We start from the raw sequence: 24942 nt of genomic DNA, 5'->3' as shown, positions 1-24942 counted from the left end.
AAAAAAAAAAAAAAGAAAGAAAGTCTTGATACTATGTGTTAGCAAGTAAATTTCCAAAAGAACCAAATACAGTTCCTGAAAATGAAAAAATTATGCTAATTGAAATGGAAAACTCAGGAAATAGACTCATCATTAGGTTAGAATTGTTGAGATAACTATTAAAAAAAACCAGACCTAGAACCAATAACTTCCAAACTAACAGTGGGGAAAAAAAAATCAGTGTAAAAAAGGTATTTTTTAGGCTAAGTACGGTGGCTCATACCTGTAATCCCAGCACTTTGGGAGGCCGAGGTGGGAGGATCACTTGAGGTCAGGAGTTTGAGACCAGCCAGGCCAACATGGTGAAACCCCACATCTACTAAAAATACAAAAATTAGCCAAGCATGGTAGCACATGCCTGTAATTCCAGCTACTTGGGAGGCTGAGGCAGGAGAATTGCTTCAACCCAGGGGGCAGAGGTCGCAGTGAGCTGAAATCACGCCACTGCACTCCAGCCTGGGCAACAAGAGTGAGACTCCATCTTAAACACGGGTTTTTTTTTTTAAGAAAAAAAAGTGTTTTTTTTTTTAAGAGAGAGGGACAGTACAGCAAATAGAATGCGCATTACAAAATGAGTGACATAAATAAAAATATAGCAATGACTACAAGTGGGCTAAATTCTCCAAAGATAAAGGATGTCTCACTAAAAAAAAGACTAAAATCCACTATTAATATGTTCTGTTTACAAAAGACAAATCTAAAACATCAGGACATAGATTGGCAAAGTTGAGAAAAAGAAATACTTGGCAAAAAAAAAAAAAAAAAAAGAGGATGAAATAGCTATATTGAAGCTAAAAGCATCACTGGAGATAGTTTCTACCTAATGATAAAAGTTCCATTCATCAGAGACAGAGATAATATTTCTAAATTGCACACATCTAATAACACTGCCTGTCAACACTCCACTGTCTTAATTACTGTAGAATTAAATAGGTGAACCCTTAACATCATCCTTGGCACATAGCAAGTGCTTAATAAATGTCAGTGATAGTAGCAGCAGGAACATACTCTGTGACTGGTAAAGCCATTTGACTTCTATGAGGCTTAGTAACCTCTTCTGAAAAGTGGCCATAATAATAAATTATTTTTTCAAGTTGCTTTGCGAACCAAATGAGAATAGCATATGTGAAGATATTTCATACACTACAGAGAACAATATAAACGCAGAAATCGCTGCTCTTATCAGTTAACTGGTATTACAAGCACCAGTGTCAAGGTAAGCAACCAGGTCAGCGGTCCCCAGGTGAAACAGCAGCTCTGAGTCTGAGAATGTCCAGGCAGTGCGCGGCAAGGCCAGGCAACAGTGCAGCCCCCTGTGCCGCTGGAGCTCAGGAAGAGCCCGTGGGCAAAGTGGTACCAGGAAAGCTTCTTGGAGGGTGAAGCCCGCCCTCTGGTGGATGACCCTTGCTCAGACTCAATCAGACGAGCTTTGCACACATCCTCAGGGAAACCATTCCTCGGAGTCTTACATCTCCCTAATCCCATGGTCTTGCTTTCTGCAGATCTTCCGGGGTAGGGTGGGATAATTCTGGAAACAAAATTATTGTGACCTGTACCTCATGGTGCCAAGCTCACCTAAACTCAGAATCCTTCCATTAGGGGCAGTCTTTAAACGGTAAGCAATTTACCATAGGTCCCCACAGGACTCGGCTCCCATCTCCCAGTGACCTATCCTTTTTTAGATCACTAGGAATGGCAAGCGTGACCCCTCTAGCTCAACCGACCTGGCTGGAAGTTCTGGAGTGACTATTGTCCGTCTGAGTGTCCTGCATTAAACTGGAATGGCCTGACCTTTACACCCCACCTCCTTCAATCGCCAGATACAGGCTGCCCTGGGAAGGGTGGGACCTTGGGTGAGTGGGTTCTCAGCCACTGAGACAGACCCTGAAGGAGGTGACAGCAGCAGGTCATCTGCCAACTGCACTCCATACTAGTGGGCAGCAATGGATACCGTTGAAAGCTGCTGTCTATACACATTGAAGGCGCAGCCCCTTCAGAATTCCTCTGGCCCTCTTCCCAAGGGGGAACTTAGGGGAGGAATGCCAGTGGGACAAACTACAGCCCCCACCACAGCAGCCGGTCCTGGGGCTGCGAGTGATGGCCCTCATCTCCCTCCTCCTCTATTGGCTCTAGACTCCCCTCACCCTCAGCTGCCACTTCTGCTGGCCTTGGTGGCTCACGTGGTGGTGGGATCCAGACCTTCATCCCCAAGAAGCCTGAGCCCCTGGTCATCATGGCCTTCTCAGGCCAGAGTTGCATGACCTGTCCATTTGCAGTTACAGTGAAACAAAGGAACACAAAGAAGCACCCAAGGAGATCACCCTGGATCCACAGGGATTCCTCCTCGTCCCCATTGTATAAGAGCAGCCTTATTCCTATTTATAATCAGGGTCAAACACCTGTGCCAATGCCAAGACAGGGGTGCCAAGATCCAAGACCCTGCTTCTTTTTTTTTTTTTTTTTTTTAGACAGAGTCTCCCTCTGTTGCCCAAGCTGGAGTATAATGGTGCGATCTCAGCTGACTGCAACCTCCGCCTCCTGGATTCTCATGCCTCAGCCCCATGTAGCTGGGACCACAGGTGCACACCCCCACACCCAGCTAATTTTTGTATTTTTAGTAGAGACAGGGTTTCACCATGTTGGCCACGCTAGTCTCGAACTCCCGACCTCAGATGATCCACCCACCTCAGCCTCCCAAAATGCTGAGACTACAGGCATGAACCACCATACCCAGCGACCCCTTTTCTTGATGGCTAGTCCCGGACACAAGCAGCGTAGTGTACCCAGGAGATAGACATTGCTTATAATTTAACGCAGATCTGTTTTTCTTTTTCCTTTTCTTTCTTTCTTTCTTTTTTTTTTTTTTTTTGAGATGGGGTCTTACTATCTTGGCCAGGTTGGTCTTGAACTCCTGGCCTCAAATTATCCTCCCACCTCGGCCTCCCAAAGTACTGGGATTACAGACATGAATCACCATGCTCAGCCCTTCAATACAGATCTTTCTGGCAAAAATGTGCCCCCTTGTAGGACCGGGACCTCTAACCCTGCAGAGCTCAGGGTTGCAGGGCTGGCAAGTACAAAGTCTCCTTCTGGGCCACTGGAGTAATGGTAAGTGGGGTCACTCTTCCTTCCACCCCTTGGTTCCTGTACTTCTTTTTTCTTCCTGTGCTTCTTTATTCTTCTCCTTTTTTCTTCTCCTGTACTTCTTTTTACTCCTCCAAGGAAGAGCCTGCTGCCCATCTGCAGGGAGTGTAGGCAGCTGACTGCCTATGGCCATCACCTCCCTCAGGGTCTGCCTCAGCTGCTGAGATCCGCCTTCCCCAAGGTTATGCTCTTCCCAGGGCAGCCCGCCTCTGGTGATTGAGGGAGATGAGAGTACCAAGGTCTGGCCTTTTGACCCAAAGTGGGACACTGATGGGCAATCCTCACTCCAAAGCATCGGCTGAGAAACACCTTTTTTTCTTTATTTTCTTAAAACAGAGATGGGGTCTTGCTACATTGTCCAGTCTGTTCTCACGCTCCTGGGCTCAAGTGATCCTCTCACCTCGGCCCCCCAGAATGCTGGGATTATAGGCATGAGTCACTGTGCCAGCCTGAACAAAGACCATGTAAACATGGCGCTGGGTAAATACAAAAATTAGCGGGGTGTGGTGGTATGCACCTGTAATCCCAGCTACTCGGGAGGCTGAGGTAGGAGAATCACTTGAACCCGGGAGGTGGAAGTTTCAATGAGCTGAGATTGCACAACTGCACTCCAGCCTGGCTGGTGAGACTTCTTCAAAAAAAAAAAAAAAAAAAACAATTTAAAGGAGGGGAAGGCGTCAGCAAAGTGCATAACTGAAGGAAAAGCATTCCTGGCAGAGTCCACAGGCCCCCAGGTGGAGCGTGGTTGGTGTGTTGGAGGAACAGGCAAGGAAGACATGTGCATTTGGGTAGGGAGGATGGCAGCCCGGGAGGGCAGGGAGCTCATAGGGTCCGGCCACGGGAAGCCTGCAGGCTGCTAAGGATTTGACTTTACCTTGAGTGAAATGGGGAACCTTTTTCAGAGTTCTGAGCAGAGAAGTGACATGACTGATATAGTTTTAAAGAATTGATCTAGAGTGGTATTGAGAATAGACTCTATGCGGGATGAGGTTAGAAGGAGGGAGACTTATTAGAGACTATCACAGCCGGGTACGATGGCTCACGCCTGTAATCCCAGCACTTTGGGAGGCCAAAGCAGGTGGATCACTTGAGGTCAGGAGTTCGAGACCAGCCTGGCCAACATGATGAAACCCCGCAATTACTAAAAATACAAAAATTAGCTGGGCGTGGTGGCAGGCGCCTGTAGTTCCAGCTACTCAGGAGGCTGAGGCATGAGAATCACTTGAAGGCGGAGGTCGCAGTGAGCCAAAATTGCACCACTGCACTCTATCCCAGGTGACAGAGACTCCATCTCAACAAATAAAAATAAAATAATAGAGACTACTAAAGTCCCAGGCAAGCGGGGATGGTGGCATGGACCAGGGCAGAAGGAGTGGAGCAGGAGAGAGTGCTCTAAATCTGGATGGATTTCAAAGACAGAGCCAACAGATGCTGATGTATCAGATGTGGAATGAAAGAGAGAGAGGCAGGTCAAAGTTTAGCCAAAAGGTTAGCTCTGGCCTGAGCAACTGGACAGGTGCTGAGTTAGGGAAGGATTGAATGAGATGAGGAAGTCAGTGGCAGAACAGGTTTGTGAAAGAGCGAGGTATTTCCGTAGTTTTGGACATGGGAATCTTGGGTTCCCAGACTAGCATTACTTTAAAGCCAACATCTAGTACTTCCTAAATGGTCTGGATTATCCCTTCCTTCTTCCTTGGGGGAAGTTTTACAGTATGTACATGTGGCAGTGCTGCGAGGTCCTTCTTTAAGGGACCTGGCCTCCTGTTCAATCAGAGCTTCAGGTCTGTGGACTGGCTGAGATCTGGAAATCAGCTGAGAGGCTGAGATGCTCCCTCATGACAATTCAAGTTAGGCCTCTGGCCATGACATGGAGGCTTTTCTGTTTTATAACTCAATAACATTTAACACACTGTTCATCCACTTCATTCCTAGGGACACTCCGGTCAAAGATCCCCGCAAGTCACAGGGTTCTGTTTGTCACTCCATCCCACCGCATGTTACAGTGAAGGCCCCTTGACTCTGGCAATTCAGCTCTGCCCCTTGGCCTCTGCCCCTCGGCCTCTGCCCCTCTGGGACCCCATCACCCCCAGTGAGATCAGAGAGCCCATCTCAGTGGCAGCCTCTTCCAATATGCCCAACAACAAAGGACATCCACCATAAAATTTATCAAGGATGCAGATGTTATTCTCAATAATGCTTTCTCAACTCCTAGGTGAAGAGTATATCCTCTGGGCCCTCTCGGGGAATCCACAGAGGGATCAGGGAATCCACAGAGGGATTGGGGTACATGCACTCAGAGGGACTGGGGTACATGCATTTTCCTTTTTTTTTTTTTTTTTTTTTGAGATGGAGTGTCGCTCTGTCTCCCAGGCTGGAGCGCAGTGGCATGATCTTGGCTCACTGCAACCTCCGCCACCCAGGTTCAAGCAATTCTCCTGTCTCAGCCTCCCTAGTTCTGGGATTACAGGTGCGTGCCCCCACACCCGGTTAATTTTTGTATTTTTAGTAGAGACGGGGTTTCACCATGTTGGTCAGGCTGGTTTGGAATTCCCGACCTCAGGTGATCTGCCCGCCTCGGCCTCCCAAAGTGCTGGGATTACAGGCGTGAGCCACTGCACCTGGCCCATGCGCTTTCGTATACGTTTTCTCCAATATTCTTGTCTTTTGAAACCTTAGGAATTTAGCCAGGTGTCTCAACCTCACTGATATAGGTCCTGTTGAGTACTAATTTCAGTTGACCAAACAAGCAAACTATTAGAGCTACTTTCAGCTGCAAGAGGTAATCCATTAAATCTAGAATCTCTAATAACAGCATTCATACCAGTAAATTCAGACTGATCCAGTGTTCTCTTCTTTCCTCCGACTCTAGCCCAGATCTACTAAATTAGGGTCTCTGAGAATGAGAGCCTGGCATTAGCCTTGTTATCAGGCTCACCACGTAAATATTTTTCTCTCTCTCTTTTTTAATTGTAGAGACAGGATCTCACGATGTTGCTCAGGCCAGTCTCAAACTCCCAGACTCAAGCGACCCCTCCTGCCTCAGCTTCCCAAAGTGCTGGAATTACAGGCATGAGCCACCATGCCCGGCCCCTACATACATTTTTGTGTAGCCAACTGGAATCCGCCCAAGGAATGGCATTTGGCGGGGTCTAATCCACTTCCCTGAGTCTAATCCACTTCCCTCCTTTCAACAGATCAGAAACTAGAGGCTCAAGAAAGTGACTTGCTCTAGACAAAGAGTGAGTTAACGACAAAGTCAGGACCAGAACTTTGGTCTCCTGACTTCTTAAGGGAACGTCTACTGCACTTCCAGGACAGCTTTAAACAAACCTGGAAGTATTTGGTCAGCATGCCTTCCAAATGACTGTGGAGATGGGATGGATGGTGAGCAAACTGAGGCTGCACATGTTCAACGTTACAACCATCATGAAAAACACGATCCTAGTTTAGGAGGGAATGATGTGCTTCCTTCAGATTTATTTCAGTTGTAAGTGACTGAAAAATCAACCCGACAGAGTTAAGCCTGGGGATTGCCTTCCTTGGGTATAGAAGGGTCATTCCCCAGGGTTGGATATGTGCACGGTGACAGCACCTCCCTGACCATAGCTCAGTGCCCTCCTTAAAACTGGATAGAGGGGCTCCTGCCCTTTAAAGGAACCCATAAACCAGGGGTGGTGGTGCTGTGCCTGTAGTCCCAGCTATTCAAAAGGCTGAAACTTGAGCCCTGGAGTTCAAGGTTGCAGTGAGCTATCATCATGCCACTATACTCCAGCCTGGGCGACAATGAGATCCTGTATCCAAAAATAAGTAAATAGGCCGGTGTCTCACGCCTGTAATCCCAGCACTTTGGGAGGCTGAGGCGGGTGGATCATCTGAGGTCACGAGTTGGAGACCAGCTGGCCAACATGGTGAAACCCTGTCTCTACTAAAAATACGAAAATTAGCTAGGCGTGGTGGTGGACGCCTGTAATCCCAGCTACTCGGGAGACTGAAGCGGGAGCATCACTTGAACTCAGGAGATGGAAGTTGCAATGAGCTGAGATCGCGCCACTGCACTCCAGCCTGGGCAACAAGAGCGAAACTCCAACTCAAAAAAAAAAAAAAGAGTAGTAAATAAATAAAAATGAAAATAAAGGACCCCATATATCAAAAGCATCCAGAAAGGAATTTATGAAAGACCCCCTGGGCCTCTGTCACACAGGATCCAGTGCTCAGTGCTGCACAGTGGAAGCTGTAGCTCTCAACATCTGCTCTTACACCTCATTCCATTCAATCCAGAGAAACACATGCTTAAAAACAAACAAACAAACAAACGAACAAACACATGCTTCTCCACATCTCTTGCTCTGTGTCCTTGAAGCAGAAGCCTACTGCATCCGAATGCCAGGAAAGGTAGTGTATGGTGCTGCTGCTATTGTTGGAGAATGAGCTGTTTGGAAGCTGGGAAAGACCAAGTGGTGGAAGCACTCAGGTAAGAGAAAAGACATCAATTAACTCATCAAATTCATCCTCTCTAAGAGCAGGAGTGCTGCAGATTCTTGCATAAGAAAATGTTGTTTCCCAGCAGTACTGTGTCCATTTCCTCGATTCACCTCGTGTTCCAACTTGTAGCACAGCCCAGTATCCCCACCTTATCCACAGTTTAACTTTCCACAGTTTCAGTTACCCACAGTCAATCGTAGTTGGAAAATATTAAACGGAAAATTCCAGAAATAAACAATTCATAAGTTTTAAGTTGCTTGATGGTCTGAGTACTGTGATAAAATCACATGCCATCCCTCTCCATCCTTTCTCCATCACAAGAAGCATAATACAATAAAATATTTTGAGAATGGGAGAGAGACCACATTCACATAACTCCTTTTTTTTTTTTTTTTTTTTTTTTTCCGAAGACAGAGCCTTGCTCTGTCACCCAGGCTAGAGTGCAGTGGTATGATCTCGGCTCACTGCAACTTCAGCCTCCCAGGTTCAAGCTATTCTCCTGCCTCAGCCTCCTGAGTAGTTGGGACTACAGATGCATGCCACCAGGCTCGGCTAATTTTTGTATTTTTAGTAGAGATGGCGTTTCACTATGTTGGCCAGGCTGGTCTCAAACTCCTGGCCTCGCAGATCTGCCTACCTCAGCCTCCCAGAGTGCTGGGATTACAGGCATGAGCCACTGCGTATGGCCTCACATAACTTTTATTACAGTATATTGTTTTGTTATATTTCATTATGGGTTTTTGTTATTAATATCTTACTGTGCCTAATTTATAAATTAAACTTCATCATAGGTATGTATGAATAGGAAAAAACATAGTATATATAGGGTTTGGTAATAACTGTGGATGCAGGGATCCCTTGGGGGTCTTGAAATATATCCCTCTCAGATAAGGGAGGACTACTGCATTTTCAAAAGAAGCATAGAATGGCTGAGGAACATTCTGCAATATGAAACAATTCATTTTACTCGTAAATTTGTAAATGAAGGCTAGGTATAATATGAATGAAGCATGGTGCCAATTCCTTACTATTAATTCATGAATCTAGGTTTGCTTTATGAGATGTGAAAATTATGATGTAAGAGATAGGTGTGTATATGATAACATTGACATATCTTGTAATGTGTCCTGTGTTCACCATCATTTATCATATGTACTCCATTTCAATGTTTAAACCTGTTATGTAACATACATAGTTCCTCTCTAAATTTAAATATTACTTTAATAATTTTCTTTCTTCTTTTTTTTTTTTTGAGACAGTCTCACTCTGTCACCCAGGCTGGAGTGCAGTGGTGTGAACTCAGTTCACTGCAACCCCCACCTCCCGGGTTCAAGCGATTCTCCTGCCTCAGTCTCAGGAGTAGCTGAGACTATAGGTGTGTGTCACCACGTCCGACTCATTTTTGTATTTTTAGTAGAGATGAGATTTCGCCATGTTGGCCATGCTGGTCTCAAATTCAAGTGATCCACCTGCCTCAGCCTCCCAAAGTGCTAGAATTACAGGTGTGAGCCACTGCGCCCACTCTTTATTTTGATTTCTAGTTGCGAATATCTCAGCAGAGCAATGTTTCTCTAAATTGAAACTAAAAAAGAAAAAAACAAACAAAAAACACCCCAACACAGATATAGGAGAGGTTGTCTAATTAGGCATTACTGTTAGTAGAATACAAATTCTGTGAGACTTGATTACAGCAACACAATTATTAATTTTGCTGAAATCAAGGCAAGAAAATAAATTTTACAGGATAAAGATACAATTTATATCTTATACCCATCTTTGTTTTCTTACTCATTCAACATTACTGGCCCTTTAACAGAACACCCATATGTGTTCAATACTAATTAAATCCAGTCACCTTTGACAGTTTGTCAACTCTCTCTGTTTCAAAAAATTTAAAAATAGTTGTTTTTTTCTTTGAGTTAGGGTCTTGCTCTGTCACCCAGGCTAGAGTGCAGTGGCATGATCATAGCTCACTGCAGGCTTGATCTGCCGGGCTCAGGTGATCCTCCCACTTCAGCTTCCCAAGTAGCTGGGACTACAGGTGTGCACACCACCATGCCTGGCTAATATGTTTTATTATTATTTGTAGAGATGGGTCTCCCTATGTTGGCAGGCTGGTCTCGAACTCCTGGGCTCAAGGGATCCTCCCTCCTCCACTTCCCAAAGGGCTGTGATTACAGGTGTGAGCCACCGCACCTGGTCATATTTTTCAATGTTGTCATTATGAAGATATATATTGTCAGGGTAGGAGGAGGATAGATTTCTTGCCAACTCATTCCGTGAGAAACCCTGTTTCTTTTCCATGTGTTCCCCTATTTTATTAGTCTAGATGAGATGTTTTTTGTTCCTTGTACCCAATCTAAAGGAACTGTGATGAAGACATGTATGTGGAAGGTGAGATGGTGGAGGTGGAGAGGTGGTGGCTGAGGTGGAGATGACGAGAATGGCAGTTGGGACTGTGTTCATGCCCATCCTTGCCTCAGTCCAGAAGACAGAGCAAGCAAGGCAGGGAGGCCAGCAGGCGGTGAGAACAGATTTGCTCCAGCCCTGCTTAAGCCATATGGGGCGGACAGCTCTCCCCCAAGGTTAAAGCCCCAGCTCTACCATCTGCAAGCTGTGTGACTGTGGGTGAGTTATTCTACCTCTCTGTGCCTCTGTTTCCTCATCTATAAAAGTGAGCTAGTAATAACACCCACCATTTCACATAGGATTCTGGAAGAAGTCAATGGGGCACTGAGTGTGAAGCATTGGCATAGTGCCTAGTATAGAGGGAACAGTAAATGCAGTTGGTTTTGTTATTCTGACACTATGCTGGAGACTCCGTGAGAGCAGAAATCTTATCTTATTCACTTTGTTCACTAGCAACATATAATTACTCAGGAAAAAAAAATGCTTAGGCTGGGCTCAGCGGCTTATGCCTTTAATCCCAGCACTTTGGAAGGCCAAGGTGGGAGGATCACTTGAGACCAGGAGTTCGAGACCAGCCTGGCCAACATGGCGAAACCCCATCTCTACAAAAAATACAAAAATTATTTGTGTGTGATGTTGCACACCTGTGGTCCCAGTTACTTCGGAGTCTAAGACAAGAGGATCACTCAAGCCTGGGAGGTCGAGGCTGCAGTGAGCCGTGATCACACTACTGCACTCCAGTTTGGGCAACAGAGCAAGACTTGGCCTAAAAAAAAAGAAAGAAAGAAAAAGAAAAGAAAAGAGAAAAAAAAGTTTAATGGTATCTTCCTTCCCATTCTCCCCCTGCTCCCTCCTCCGTGAGTCACGCATGGGTGGTGAGTGTGGGGCCTGGCTCTGCCCAGAGGCCACACCCCTCAGAGGGAGCCCAGGCACTGGGGCCAGGCTATTGTTGTGGCTGAGATTCTTTCCAAAACGGAAAGCCCTGAATTAGAGGACGGCTGCTCTAATCTCTGTAGGGGGCTTCTCCTGTGGCCTTGGGGCCTGGCAGATGCCCCTACCCTCTCCCTAGCTCTCCTTTCAAGAAACCCCAGTCCCTTCCCTGAGCCCTTCCCTTCCCTGAGCTCCCATCTTTTCTCTAAGTCCCCTTGCGCACCTTCTCTCAGTCTGCGCCTACCCATCTACTCACAAACCCCATCCCTTCTCTGCATCCCCTCTTCTCTCCTACGCCCTCCCACCTTCTCTCGCTCTCCTCGCTTTCTCACTCTCTGCGACCCTTCCCTGGCCTCTTACCGTCACTGAGACCTGGCGCCTGCAGTGCTCTCGGCCCAACATTCTCTCCTTCTCCCCCACTCCTAACCCAGTCAAAAATCCCTTCCCAGTAGGGCTCAGATACCCCTCCTCTTTGAAGTTTCCCACCCCACCCCGGGCAGAAGAGATCACCACCCCCTCTGCTGTGTTCATCTTGGTTGCAGCAGCACTGGTCTCTCACCAATCATGGTGAAGCTTCCTGCCTCTGCCACCACCTGAGAGTGAAACCACATCAGATCCATCTGCGGATCCCATGGCACAGTGCAGGTGTTCCCAGTGATTAGCTGCTTGCCGCTGTGAGCAAGACTGGGATTAGGAAAAGAGATGTAGGCCAGAGGTGCAGGAAGGCGTTGGTGATGGGCAAAAACTGAAGTCAGATTCATCTAACTTGTACCTTGCGGTTGCAGGCCCCACTTCCCTGCATCTCCAAGCCACACAGGAGCTGGTTCTCACCATTCCCGCCTGACACAGAAGGAAACTCAGCGAGGTTAAGTTCTTGCTCAAGACCACACAGCCAGTGAGAGGTAGACTAGGGCTGGAATCAAAGGCAGGACTGAGGTTTGGGGGGGCTGTAGCCAGCTAGTGAGGGGGGTGACACACATTTCCTAAGTGACAATGTGGACGTGGGATGTGAGACTGGACCTGAAGGCCTCCCTGACCTGGCTGGTTATTCCCGACACTGACCAGAGCTGCTCCCCATCCTCCCACCACCCTCTCCTGGAAGGAGACTTTCTGACTCAGGCCCATTCCCGATCTCCATCCTCAAGGTGATCTGGGAATGAGGTCGGAAGTAGGAAGGAAACACCCCCCGCAGACTCGCTTCCCCCTTGCCTGAGGTCCTGGCTCTAGGGCTGGAAAGAGCCACTTTAAGGCAGTCCCTGGGGACCCACAACCAGAAACAGGGACGGTCCGGTTCCCGACGAGGGTGGCTGGGAGCCGAGGCCAGACAGATGCAGCCCACCTCATCCTCTCATCTGCCCCCGCCTCCCCTCTCCTCTGCTGACTTTTTCAGGGCCCCCTCACCCAGAAAGCCGATCCAATTCAACCTCTCCTCCCTGACCCTGCTCTGCCCGTGGGGTAGAGGGTCTGTGCCTGTCTCCCAGGATTCTGTCCATTGGCATCAGGGCAGGGGTCTGTTGCCCTCACACTGGGAGCTCCTGAAAGCACGGCTGCTTAGCCTTCCCCTAGCCCCCAACCAGAGATCCTTGAGGGCAGAGCTGTGCCACTTCTGTCTCACTGGGGGCTCCCAGAGCTGGGGCTATCTCCCCTCCCTGACCAAACCCTCCCGAGCAGAGGTGAGGGCACTTCCAATTGAGGGCTCTGGTGTGGAGGACCGAGTCGCCCCTGTCAGAACAGAGCTGCCCCAGGATCACACCTGCATTGCACCCCGACTCCCCTCTTTCTGTGGTCTAGCATCTGTTCTCGATCCCTAGAAGGGAGCTGTGAAGGGGCCTCTACTGGTCCTACCACCCAACCTGGATGCTCCTTTAAGACCAAAGGGATGAGGGTTGCAGAGTCAGACACAACAGCCCCATCCTCCCCCCAGGCGGCGGGCCAGGTTTCCTGCCATTGACAGCATCCCAGCTGGGCCCTGCCCACCTCCCATGCTTAACCCCTTCCTGACCAGATCTCAGAGCCAAGCTGGCACCCCCAGCCTTCATCTACAAAGTTAGGAGAATGAAAGTGACTTTTTTTTACCGTTTTTGCAGCCTTGTCACCCAGGCTGGAGTGCAGTGGTGTGATCTTGGCTTACTGCAACCTGCCTCCTGGGTTGGAGTGATTCTCCTGCCTCAGCCTCCCAAGTAGCTGAGACTACAAGAGTGCACCACTGATATTTGTGTTTTTAGTAGAGACAGAGTTTTGCCATATTGGCCAGGCTGGTCTCCAGCTCCTGACCTCAAGTGACCGGCCCGCCTCTGCCTCCCAAAGTGCTGGAATTACAAGTGTGAGCCACTGTGCCCGGCCCAAAAGTGCCATTTCATTGGGTTGTTTTGAGGATTAAATATGTTAATCCTTATGTGAAGTACTTAGAACGGCCCCTAACATATATTAATCTCTCAATAAAAGTTAGCTATTGGCCGGGCGCGGTGGCTCACACCTGTACTCCCAGCACTTTGGGAGGCCAAGGCAGGCGGATCGCAAGGTCAGAAGTTCAAGACCAGCCTGACCAACATGGTGAAACCCCGTCTCTACTAAAAACACAAAAGTAGCCAGGCGTGGTGGCATTCGTCTGTAATCTCAGCTACTCGGGAGGCTGAGGCAGGAGAATCGCTTGAACCCGGAAGGCAGAGGTTGCAGTGAGCCAAGATCACACCACTGCACTCCAGCCTGGGTGTCAGAGCGAGACTCTAACTATTATTCCTAATTCGGTGAGCTTGGATAAGTCATTTCTCCTCTCTGAGCCTCAGTGTCTTCAGCCATAAGTGTGAAAAATAATAAAACCTCCCCCAAAGATTGTCATGGGGTTATGACAATGTAGCTGATAGCATTTTGAAAACTGCTATAACAACACAATATGGAACTATCACCAACAAAATCCCCATAACAAAATCCCCCCTTTAGGCAATAAAAACCTCTTATCAGGAGATGGGCCTTGGGTTTTCAGACCCACCATTGACTTGACAGGCAGAGGGTACAGTTCCAAGCGTGGATTTGGAGCTGGGCTTTGGGCATCTCTCTCCCTTCTCAGCTCCTGTTTCCTTACTCATTAAGTGGGGGGGGTCATTCTTGCTGGACCCCTGTCTAGGGTCCTTGTTGGGGGGCCGTCAATGGAGATCAGAGAGCACAGATGGGAATGTGCTTTGCAAACATGAAAGAGGGCTAGAAAGGAGGAGGAGGGACTTGGGGAAGGTGGCCAGCCAAGAGGGGCAAGGATCCTTTGGCCTGGGCACTGGTCTTTGTCTGGGCTGGAGAGTTTAGTTTGCCTGCTGGGGAAAGGGGAGGAGCTCTCCTATGAGGCAGGGTTTCACCTTGAGACATAATGTGTCAGAGAAGAAACTCTGATGGAAGAAGCTCTAAGTGGCTCCAAGTGTAGGCAGAGAAGGAAACGGGCCGAAGGGCCTGGGCTTGGCCCTGGAATCAGCCCCTCATCACTGTCTTCCCAGGTAATCCCATCTGCCATAAGAGGACTTTGGGCAGAGGCAGCTCCAGTGGGCTCCAGGGTCACCTTCATGCCAAGACTTGCCACCACAGGCTTACCTGCACATCTACAGCACCAATGCCCCTACCCTTAGGCTGCAGATTCCTGGCCTCACCCCTAGGGAAAGCAGGCTTGACACCACCCAGCACCCAGACCAGGACAGGTCTCAGCCTGCTACAGAGGGAAAAAAGCAAGTCGACTAGAACCCTGTTCTGCCTTCCCATTCAGACTGTCAGAGCATCTGCCACAGCCCAGGGAGGTGGCTGACCCCACATACGGAGCCCCCACCCCAGGCCTTTGGAGGAAGCCTAGGGATCAGGAGGCCTTGTTTGGAGTCCTGCCTCTGCCCAAGCTCACGGTGCTTCCACAGCCAATCACCTAACCCGGCAGGGACTGTTTGATCATCTGTAAAATAAAGGGAGCTGGACTTGGTTCACAGGTCTCCTCAGCGCAGAGACTGTGATCAGGAAAGAGTTAATGGAGGCCAGGATCTGCCTCAGGAAGGCGAGGGTTAATTTGGGGGGCGGGGGTTGGAGACTCTCTGCTTTTCCTGTGGAGAGTGAGGTTTGGCTGCCACCAAAGTTACTTCTAGTCCCTGCTGTCCACTCCTGCCCTCAGTCTGGACCTGCCCAAGGACCCCTGCAATTAGGCCTCCCATGCAGAGGTGAGTGTACCCTGAGCCCAGGGCTCTGGTAGGAAGGAACCCAGGGGCCTGAGGGCAGGGAGACTGGTACCAAACTAGTGAGCCTGAAAGATGGCCCATTCCCAGAGCAGAAGCCTTGGGCAGAGTTGGGAGCACAAGCTTCAGGACAGGGGGAAGGCAGGCAAAGGAATGGAGGGCCCGAGACTGCCTGCCAGGCTTCTAGGGCGGGATGTCTGAGGTCCAGCCTCCAGGCTAGCCCAGAAGGCAGGGAAGAGGCTGTGGATGACAGACTGTTTTGGTCCTTGTGATTAGGGACTTTTTATAGTCTCCCTGCTCAGGGATGGGGAGAAGAGGAGAGGACAGAGGGCACCCATGGGGTCAGACAAGCAGTGCCTTCCTGGGACTTTGGAATCCGACCCACTGCCCAGGAGACTCCCTGGGAGACAGGGAGGGAGACACTGCCAGACTCCCCTTGGTTCCCAGGCCTCAACTACCCATGGGTAGACCGACTACACACTAGGTGCTGGGTGAAGGGGTGGGCTGGACCTGGCAGGGTCCCTGTCCCAAGGCCTCTCACAGACCCCTTCCCCACTTCCCTAGTTAATTCTGTTCCTTTGTTGTCCCCATATCCAAGGTCCCTCAGCCTTCAGGACTCAGGGGAAGTAGGGGGAGATGGGGTGGGGTCGGGTGTGCAGGGCCATGTGGGTGGCCCATTCTGTTACTGCCAAGAGAACTGTCAGCTCTTGATTTACAACCCCTCCTCGCCCCTTGCCCCAGCAGAAAGGAGGTGGAAAAGGGTCATGAGGTCTTAGGATAAAAAGGGGACAAGGACCCTGAGGGCAAATTTCTGGGAGTGGGAGTGCAGGTTATTAGGAAGAATTAGTGGAAGGAACTTTTTGGTGAGGCAAGGGGCCCATTTCTAACGGAAATTGCTTGGTTTTATAGCAGCAGGAATACATGCAAAATATCAGTGAGGTTTTTTTTTCTTTTTCTTTTCTTTTTTTTTTTTTTTTTTGAGATAGAGTCTCGCTCTGTCGCCCAGGCTGGAGTGCAGTGGCGTGCGATCTTGGCTCGCTGCAACCTCCACCTCCCAGGTTCAAGTGATTTTCCTGCCTCAGCTTCCCAAGTAGCTGGGATTACAGGTGCGCGCCGCCACGCCTGGCTAATTTTTGTATTTTCAGTAGAGACGGGGTTTCACCATGCTGGCTAGGCTGGTCTGGAACTCCTCACCTAAGGTGATCCACCCAACTCGGCCTCCCAAAGTGCTGGGATTACAGGCGTGAGCCATCGTGCCCCGCCTCAGTAGGAAGTAATAGGCAAATGAGAGATCCAATCTGAACTGCAAGGCAAGAAACCTGGGTTCCAGTCCTGACTCCTAACTCTCAATAGGACCTGAGCAATCCCCCCTCCTCTCCAGGCCAATTTCCTCCTCATGAAATGGAAATGCAAAGGTTAAACAAGGTGATGTTTACAGTTTGGCATTCTGCAATCGCCTTGGCAGGGGCAGAGTAGCTGGCAGTAGCTGATAGGGCCTGGGGACCACCTCCCTCTCCTGCCCTGATGGCCTTGCTGGGCCTGGGCAGGGCAGTTGGCTGCAATTACTGGAGATTCCTACCCTGTGGTTATATCCCTGACCTCGGTGTTTGGGGGCGGGAAGGGTGGGCCCTGCTGGAGCCAGCCTGTGGCTGGGAGCCTCCTTGTCTTGGGCTCAAAGCTGCTGGGTTGGGAAGAGGTATTTTTTCCGGTTGAAGCCACTTTCGGGAATTGGGCCGGGTTTCCTTTTCCAAGTGTCCTGCTTGCTGAGGCCTGCTCGCATGGCCCTGTGGCCAGATTGGGGCACCTTCAAAGGGGCATATGTTTCTGAGTGGCCAGAGAGACCCCGCTCAGTGTCTCTGAAGGACAGGGAAAGGGGATGGCCTGAGCCTCTGCTCCCTGAACGTGGCACTGGCTAACCTGGATGGGAGAGGGTGGCTGACTGATCCTATACTGAGGAATGCCGGCAGGGGAGGACCAGGGCATTTCCTACCCTTCCCCTGACCTTCCTCTCTCCCTGCAGGTCTGTGAGAGCCCAAGTCAATTGCTCTTGGCCCCCTGGCTGGCTACTTATGGGGCACTGTCCTGAACAGCTTTGCTAAGATGCTCCTGGCCCCTCCCTCCACCCCGTCCAGAGGACGGACCCCCAGCGCTGTGGAGAGGTTGGAAGCCGACAAAGCCAAGTATGTCAAGACGCACCAGGTGATAGCTAGGCGACAGGAGCCAGCCCTGCGTGGGAGTCCTGGGCCGCTCACACCGCACCCCTGCAACGAGCTGGGGCCCCCTGCATCGCCCAGGACGCCTAGGCCGGCCCGCCGGGGAAGTGGCAGGCGGCTGCCAAGGCCTGACTCGCTCATCTTCTACCGCCAGAAGCGGGACTGCAAGGCTTCGGTGAACAAAGAGAACGCCAAGGGCCAGGGGCTGGTGCGGCGCCTCTTTCTGGGTGCCCCGCGGGACGCTGCCCCGAGCAGCCCGGCCTCCACAGAGCGACCTGCGTCTTCAGGAGGTTGGGCCGCGCCCCAAGATGCCCCGGAAGCGGCGGGAAAGCGGGCGCTGTGTCCCACGTGCTCGCTGCCCCTGTCGGAGAAGGAGCGCTTCTTCAACTACTGCGGCCTGGAGCGCGCGCTGGTGGAGGTGCTGGGTGCAGAGCGCTTCTCCCCGCAGAGCTGGGGGGCCGACGCCAGCCCGCAGGCCGGAACTTCGCCGCCGCCCGGCTCCGGGGACGCCAGCGACTGGACATCCAGCGACAGGGGCGTGGACAGCCCGGACGGCGCGGGTGGCGGCGGCGGCGGCTCGGAGGCAGCCGGTTCGGCGCGGGACGGGCGCCCTCCGGTGTCGGTGGTGGAGCGCAATGCGCGCGTCATCCAGTGGCTGTACGGCTGCCAGCGCGCCCGCGGACCGCCGCGCGAGTCCGAGGTGTGACCGCCGCGGCTCCGGAGCCGGCTTCCCAGGGAGTGCCAAGCGCGGGGCTGGCCCCGGGTACGGACAGGAATACCCTGCTTCTGGCGCGCTGGGTGCCTTTGCGTAAGCCCTTCCCTCTGGAACTCAGTTTTGCGTCTGAACCTTGGGGAAGTGGGACAAGTTGTTGCCGAAGGCCCTTCCCTGCGCCCGCGGCGAAGGGGGAGGGAGAGGCCTCGTGGTCCTTGTGGAGGCCAGGTCTGGGGAGTCACGATTGGGGTGGGAGATGAGCAAACCTGCTGAATAAAGTTAAAACGTTATTTAAATGGGGAGCTGAGGAAGGAGGCAAACGGGTTTTCGTGGTTAAGCGCGTGGGTTTTGAAGTGTGTGCTCCGGGCTGACTGTGTGACCCTGGGCAAGCACTTGACCTCCCTGGATGCAGCGGCACCCCTCGGTTATTAAGGAGGGAGGAGTAGGGGATACAAGTATTTCCAAATAGTTGTAATGCGCATGGCAAGGTATCCAGCATATAGAAAGTGCTCAATAAACGGTAACTGCTGTGACTTCTACCGAATGAGTACTAACACGGTTGTGATCTCCACTGGCCTCCAGGTCGATCCAAACTAGAGCTGGGAATAACGTGCTTTGGGAGTCCGAGGGGGCGTCTGCTCCAGAAATCTGGGCTCCACCAGTTCCTAAAAGGCCCCCATTCCCGGAGTTTTGCTGCCCCGGTTGTGGTCACTGGGTATGAAGGGCTGAGATGTGGAGGATCCAACCTTTCGGACACGAAAAGAAGGGAACCGGGCGGGGTGCGGTGGCTCACGCCTGTAATCCCAGAACTTTGGGAGGCTGAGGAGGGCGGATCACGAGGTCAGGAGTTGGAGACCAGCCCGGCCAACATGGTGAAACCCCCGTCTCTACTAAAAATACAAAAATTAGCTGAGCGTGGAGTGTGCGCCTGTAATCCCAGCTACTCCGGAGGCTGAGGCAGGAGGAGAATCGCTTGAACCCGGAGGCAGAGGTTGCAGTGAGCCGAGATGGAGCCATTGCACTCCAGCCTGGGCGACAGGGGGAGACTGCGTCTCAAAAAATAAAAATAAGTAAAAATAAAAAAAGAAAAGAAGGGAACCTTTTCTGCCAGCTCGCAGGCTCCTGCCACTGCCTCCCTTTCCTGCAAGGACACACAAGATCCCCTATTTTCATCACAGGTTCCCACCTCCCAGCTTTCTTCCTTCATGCGCCTCCTTCCTCAGACTGGGTTGCCATTCCTTTTCTCTCTACTCTTCCTTCTGGGAGATAACATATACTCTCCTCCAGGAAGCCTTCCTGAATGCCCCAGTCAGCCTCACCTGCTCTGAGCTCCCAAGTGCAGCCCTGTTTTTGGGCCTCAATTTGTCACCTTTTGTGGGACCCGCTGGTAGTCTGGGTTCTCTAGTTAATCTTTGACCTTTTCCTAGTACTGGGACGGCGTACATAGTAGAGCCACAGGCAGTTTGTTGAATTAAATGAGGCTGGAGAGGGCGATGGACGCAGTCCTCTGGAGCTCCCCAACTTCCTGGAAAGTTGTACCTTAAATAAAAAACCCATCCTGGCCGGGCGCGGTGGCTCAAGCCTGTAATCCCAGCACTTTGGGAGGCCGAGACGGGCGGATCACGAGGTCAGGAGATCGAGACCATCCTGGCTAACACAGTGAAACCCCGTCTCTACTAAAAAATACAAAAAAATAGCCGGGCGAGGTGGCGGGCGCCTGGAGTCCCAGCTACTCGGGAGGCTGAGGCAGGAGAATGGCGAAAACCCGGGAGGCGGAGCTTGCAGTGAGCTGAGATCCGGCCACTGCACTCCAGCCTGGACGGCAGAGCAAGACTCCGTCTCAAAAAAAAAAAAAAAAAAAAAAAGTGAAAAAAAACCCATCCTGATATACGGGCTGACTCTGGTCATTTTCGCCTTGTATGTTTGGTGAGCTCCAGCTGGACCCCGCCTGAGGTCGCCCCCCGCAAAAGCAGTCTTTCTGGATGTCTGGACAAAAGCACGCGGTCACACAGACTGTCCGGCCAGGGTTTTTATCAGGGGTGGGAGCAGCGGGCGCCGGGTTCGGCCAGCCCGCTAGTCGCCCTTGGGCGCGGCCTTCACCCTCATCTCGGCCAGTTTGTGAGTGAGGAAGCCCCACTTGAAGCCGGCCACCGGCTCGGCCTCCTGCGACTCGGGGCGCTCGGCGGCCTCGTCCGCGGGTTCGGGGTCCGGCTCCAGAGTGGGCTCGGTGCCACGCAGCATGGACGACGCTGCCGCCTGCTGCTGCTGCCACCTGCTGGCGAACGCGTCCCAGAAGCCCGGACCGCGCGCCTCCGCCGCCGCCGCCTGCGAGGGGGGTCGCGCCGCCAGAGGGCTGCGGGAGAGGGCCGCGGTCAGGGAAGCGGTCGAGCGGTCCCGGGGAGGAACATCGGAGAGGAGGCTGGGCCGAGGGACAAGTTTAGTGGGGCCGGGGGAACCCGGGCGGAGTCAGGGGCAGTGGTGAGGAGCGGGGTCAGGTGACCAGTGGGGGACCGGGACAAGGAGGCGGGTCAGGGCCTGGAGGCAAGGGGAGGGCTCAGAGGCCCTGGGAAAGGGGGCTGGGGTGGGACAGGGTCAGGGGATTAGGCGAGGGGTGTGGAGGGAGGCAACGGGGATCAGGATCCCTGGGGAGAGAATGAGGTCAGGGGTTTAGGCGTGGCTGAGGAGGGACGCTGGAGGCGTGCGCAGGTCTGGGAAGCTGGAAGGATCCCTGGGAGAGCAGGTGGGAGTGGGAGGGGCTGTTCAGATCCCACCTGAGGGAAGCCCTGGGGAAAAGAGACGGAGCCCGGAGAGGGATCAGGTCCTGAGATTGAGGGAAAGGGGGACTAGGGGCACGGGAGAAAGGTGGAGCAACAGGAAGGCCTAGGTCAGAGCCTTAGGGGAGAGCAGGGGACTCAAGAGAGGTGGGAAGATGTTGGGGGGAAGGGCAGTCACAGAGAGGTGATGAAGCTTGAAGTGGAAGCCTGGAGTCCAGGAAGTTTCTTAAGGAACCGGAGGTAAGGGTGAGGGGAAAGAATGGAAACCTGGGGGCAGGAGAGGCTGCTGGGTCATGGGGACCCTAGGAGAAAAGAATAGGGTCAGTGGTGAGAGGGGGATGTGACCAGGATGGAGAAAAGGCAGAAATGGAAAATGTGCCAGAGATGGAGCCAGGAGGGAGACTGAGGTCCCAGGTCCCACCCGCTAATCTTCGGCATCAAAGACCTTCTAAGACAGTGATTCCCAAAGCAGCATGCTGCGGGGCCCTGGTGGGGCTTGCTGAAAACATGGCTAGATCTCCAAGACTCTGCCACACCGGCGAAATCGGAGTCTCTAAAGGAGGGTCCAGGAATATGTTTGTGACACGCTTCCTTGGAGGGTGAGGGTTTAGACAATACTTGGGAACCTTGGAGCTGGATCACCTGTTGCAAACACCTAAAGGTATTCTCCATTCTTGGATTTTAGAGAGATGGCCCCTCCCAAGCGGATGGGTCCAGAGAGCCCATAAAATACCTTCTAGCACCTCAATCCCAACAGCTGGTCAATTCCTCCAGAGATTTACCCTAATCTCCCAGATACGCTGATTTGGCCTGTTTCCTGCTGAGAGAAACAAACAGCCTGGGACTGCCCCTCCCCAGCCCTCAGTGGTTAGAAAGACAAACAAACCAGAAGGAAAGGACCAGGCAGAAGGGGGACCTCAGGCCCCTTCCAGAACCACCACAAACACACACACACATACTGGTCAGCGCAAGGCTCTGATGGTAGCAGCTTATCTTCATCTTCTTTGTTAAACAGAGATGACATTGTCAGCCAGCCTTTCACCCCGACCCCCTGAACCTGGGAAAGGGGTTGGGAGTCAGGGAAGGGGCCCAGCATAACCTCCCAGGACTCCACAGAAGCCTCTGCCAGGCTGCCCAGGGTTGGGGTGGAAGAAGGGAGAAGACTCACCCGGCGGGCCAGTTGTGACATGGGATTGAAGGTCTCCTCGGTTGGTTCTGCTGTCTCAGACTCCACTAATGCTGGGTTCTCCCTCTGGGACACAAGACCCCCACACTGCATGAGAGAGGCCGCAGAGGTGTGGGATCTCCCTCCTCCACTGCTAGCCTAGTACACACAGACCAGGCACCCCAAATACCACAGAACTAAACACACATACACTCCACAGATCCACAAGGGCACATGGGAATGCATACAGATATACCTACAGAGTAAATCCCTGCAGACAACCTTTTTCCTCGTGTGTGTGTGTGTGTGTGTGTGTCAAAGTCTTGCTCTGTTGCCCAGGCCAGAGTGCCGTGGGGTGCAGTGGCACGATCTCAGCTCACTGCAACCTCTGCCTTCCGGGTTCAAGTGATTCTCCTGCCTCAGCCTCCTGAGTATCTGGGATGACAGGCACCTGCCACCACCCTGCTACTTTTTGTATTTTTAATAGAGATGGGGTTTTGCCATGTTGGCCAGGCTGGTCTCGAACTCCTGGCCTCAAATGATCTGCCCATCTCGGCCTCCCAAAGTGCTGGGATTACAGGTGTGAGCCACTGGCCCGAGCTGCAGACACCCTTGAGCACACATACCTGCCCACCACAGACACATCCATATATACTCAAAAGCATGTGGACATGGGCATGCACTCTGACATAGACACACACCTGTACATGAGCATGCCCCACATGGCTACAGCTCTTCATCTGCACATAGACGTATGTGTTATGAGGTACCTATACAAGGACACACACAGTTATACCGTTCACACCTGTGCACTTACACAACCACAGATAGCTGCACGGAGGCCCATCCACAACACACAAAACCTCTTCACCCAAAAACAGATACCAAAACACGTACACCATACAAACATAACACCTACAAATGTCTACACAGAGGCATGCAGACATAGACTGCTGCCCAAAATGTTCACACCTACACATACACCTTCACTGGGGATTCCACACAGACACTGATCACACCAGTTACCCACTGACATTTCTGCACAAGCCCAGCCTTAGACACCAACCTCTCCAGACATGCAAGCATTCAGACCATTCTCCACCCCTCCCAACCAATTCCTGCCTCTGCCACACGTCTTGTGATTGTGTGACTGCCGCTTATCACAGCCTCCAGACATAAGACTGTCCCTGGTTTCAGAAACTTTGCTGTTGTCATTGTTGTTTTGAGACAAAGTCTCACCTGTCGCACAGGCTGTAGTGCAGTGGAGCCTTGACCTCCCTGGGCTCAAGCGATCCACCCACCTCAGCCTCCTGAGTAGCTGGGACTACAGGTGTGGTGCCACCGTGCCTGTCTAATTTTTGTATTTTTTTGTTGAGATAGGGTTTCACTATGTCACCCAGGCTGGTCTCAAAATCCTGGGCTCAAGTGATCCTCCTGCTTCAGCCCCCTGAGTAGACGGGATTACAGGTGCCCGCCACCATGCCTGGCTAATTTTTGTGTTTTTAGTAGAGGCAGGGTTTCGCCATGTTAGCCAGGCTGCTCTCCGACTCCTGACCTCAGGTGATCCACCCTCTGTGACCTCCCAAAGTGCTAGTATTACAGGCAGGAGCCACTGCACCCTGCCTGTTTTTTGTTTTTTGTTTTTTTTTTTTTTTTTGAGACAGAGTCTTGCCCTGTCACCCAGGCTGCAGTGCAATGGTACAATCTCCGCTCATTGCAACCTCTGCCTCCCAGGCTCAAGCAATTCTCCTGCCTCAGCCTCCCAAGTAGCTGGGATTACAGGCACACGCTGCCATGTCTGGCTACTTTTTTTTTGTATTTTAGTAGAGACTGGGTTTCACTGTGTTGCCCAGGCTGGTCTTGAACTCCTGAACTCAGGCAGTTCACCCACCTCGGCCTCCCAAAGTGCTAGGATTACAGGCATGAGCCACCATGCCTAGCCCAGCCTGTTTTTTTTTGTTGTTGTTTTTTTGTTGTTGTTGTTGTTTTTAATGGCAGAACAACACATGGTCTAAGTATGGCTTTGATCTGATGCTGCTACAGTGACCTTTCTAGTACAGGCGCCACTCCCCCTACCTCTAGTAACAGGGGACTCACTACATCACTCCTAATTCTGCTCCCATTAGAAAGTTGTGTCCAGCTAAGTGTGCCCATGTGCCTACTGCCCACTGGTCCTAGAAGAATCTCTTCCATGTGGCAGCCTCGAGATCTTTGGAGACAGTGGCCACTCCTCCCATAGTCCCTAAGTCTTTTCTTCTTCCTCAGTTTTCCTGAATGTCCTGGCTTTCTGATGCTGCGCCATGCTCTTTACCATTCCTGAATGTGCTGTCTGCACAAACGTGGCCCCCCCACCTCCAAGCCTATCCTGTGCCCTACTTCATACTGCTCATTCCTGCTGCCCCTCTGCATATGCTCCACCCAGCATGCATGGATGGTACCCACCTCCTCTGCCAGGTCTTCCTCAGATTCCCCACTCAGTGTCTGTAGCACTTTGGATTTGTAGGTTTTCCAGAAGGCCTGGTTCATGGCTGCAGGGGGAAGGGGTCTGGCACCCAAGCACAGGAAGGTGGTGGCTCAGTGGATACCAGTGAGTCTGGCCCTAGGAACTTGGTGAGGCCAAGAGCCTGTCTGAGGGATCCAGTGACTTCATTAAAGATGCACCAGCCTCCCCAGCTGGCACAGTGCCCAGGAGGTGAACCTGATCCAAAGGAGTCAGGGGGGTGGGGGATGGAACAGGCTTCCGCCACCTTAGCCCCTTGTCTTGACCCATATTGGCCAAGAATAACGAAGACATCTGTCTCTAGAGAGGCTTTCCTTTTTTTTTTTTTTTTTTTTTTTTTTTGAGACAGAGTCTCGCTCTGTCGCCCAGGCTGGAGTG

At 51.6% G+C, this 24942-nt stretch overlaps 2 protein-coding genes across 2 annotated transcripts; one reads left to right on the top strand and one right to left on the bottom strand.

Moving 5' to 3' along the window:
- The first annotated feature begins 15036 nt into the window (after positions 1 to 15036).
- FAM110D (family with sequence similarity 110 member D) lies at positions 15037 to 18251 on the top strand. The gene is made up of 2 exons (XM_007979899.3): positions 15037 to 15185; positions 17221 to 18251. The coding sequence occupies exon 2, from the start codon at positions 17301 to 17303 to the stop codon at positions 18117 to 18119; it is 819 nt and encodes a 272-aa protein (XP_007978090.2). The 5' UTR covers positions 15037 to 15185; positions 17221 to 17300; the 3' UTR covers positions 18120 to 18251.
- Positions 18252 to 20198: 1947 nt separating this feature from the next.
- Positions 20199 to 24723, bottom strand: C20H1orf232 (chromosome 20 C1orf232 homolog). The gene is made up of 4 exons (XM_038009801.2): positions 24507 to 24723; positions 22068 to 22151; positions 21859 to 21956; positions 20199 to 20478 (listed from the first exon to the last, which is right to left on the bottom strand). The coding sequence occupies exons 1-4, from the start codon at positions 24588 to 24590 to the stop codon at positions 20199 to 20201; spliced, it is 546 nt and encodes a 181-aa protein (XP_037865729.1). The 5' UTR covers positions 24591 to 24723.
- Positions 24724 to 24942: the final 219 nt, after the last annotated feature.

This window comes from Chlorocebus sabaeus, chromosome 20 (assembly GCF_047675955.1).
Source record: "Chlorocebus sabaeus isolate Y175 chromosome 20, mChlSab1.0.hap1, whole genome shotgun sequence".
Lineage (NCBI taxonomy): Eukaryota > Metazoa > Chordata > Mammalia > Primates > Cercopithecidae > Chlorocebus > Chlorocebus sabaeus.
Note: the sequence above shows the minus strand (reverse complement) of the source record. Positions and strands in the feature narration are given on the sequence as shown.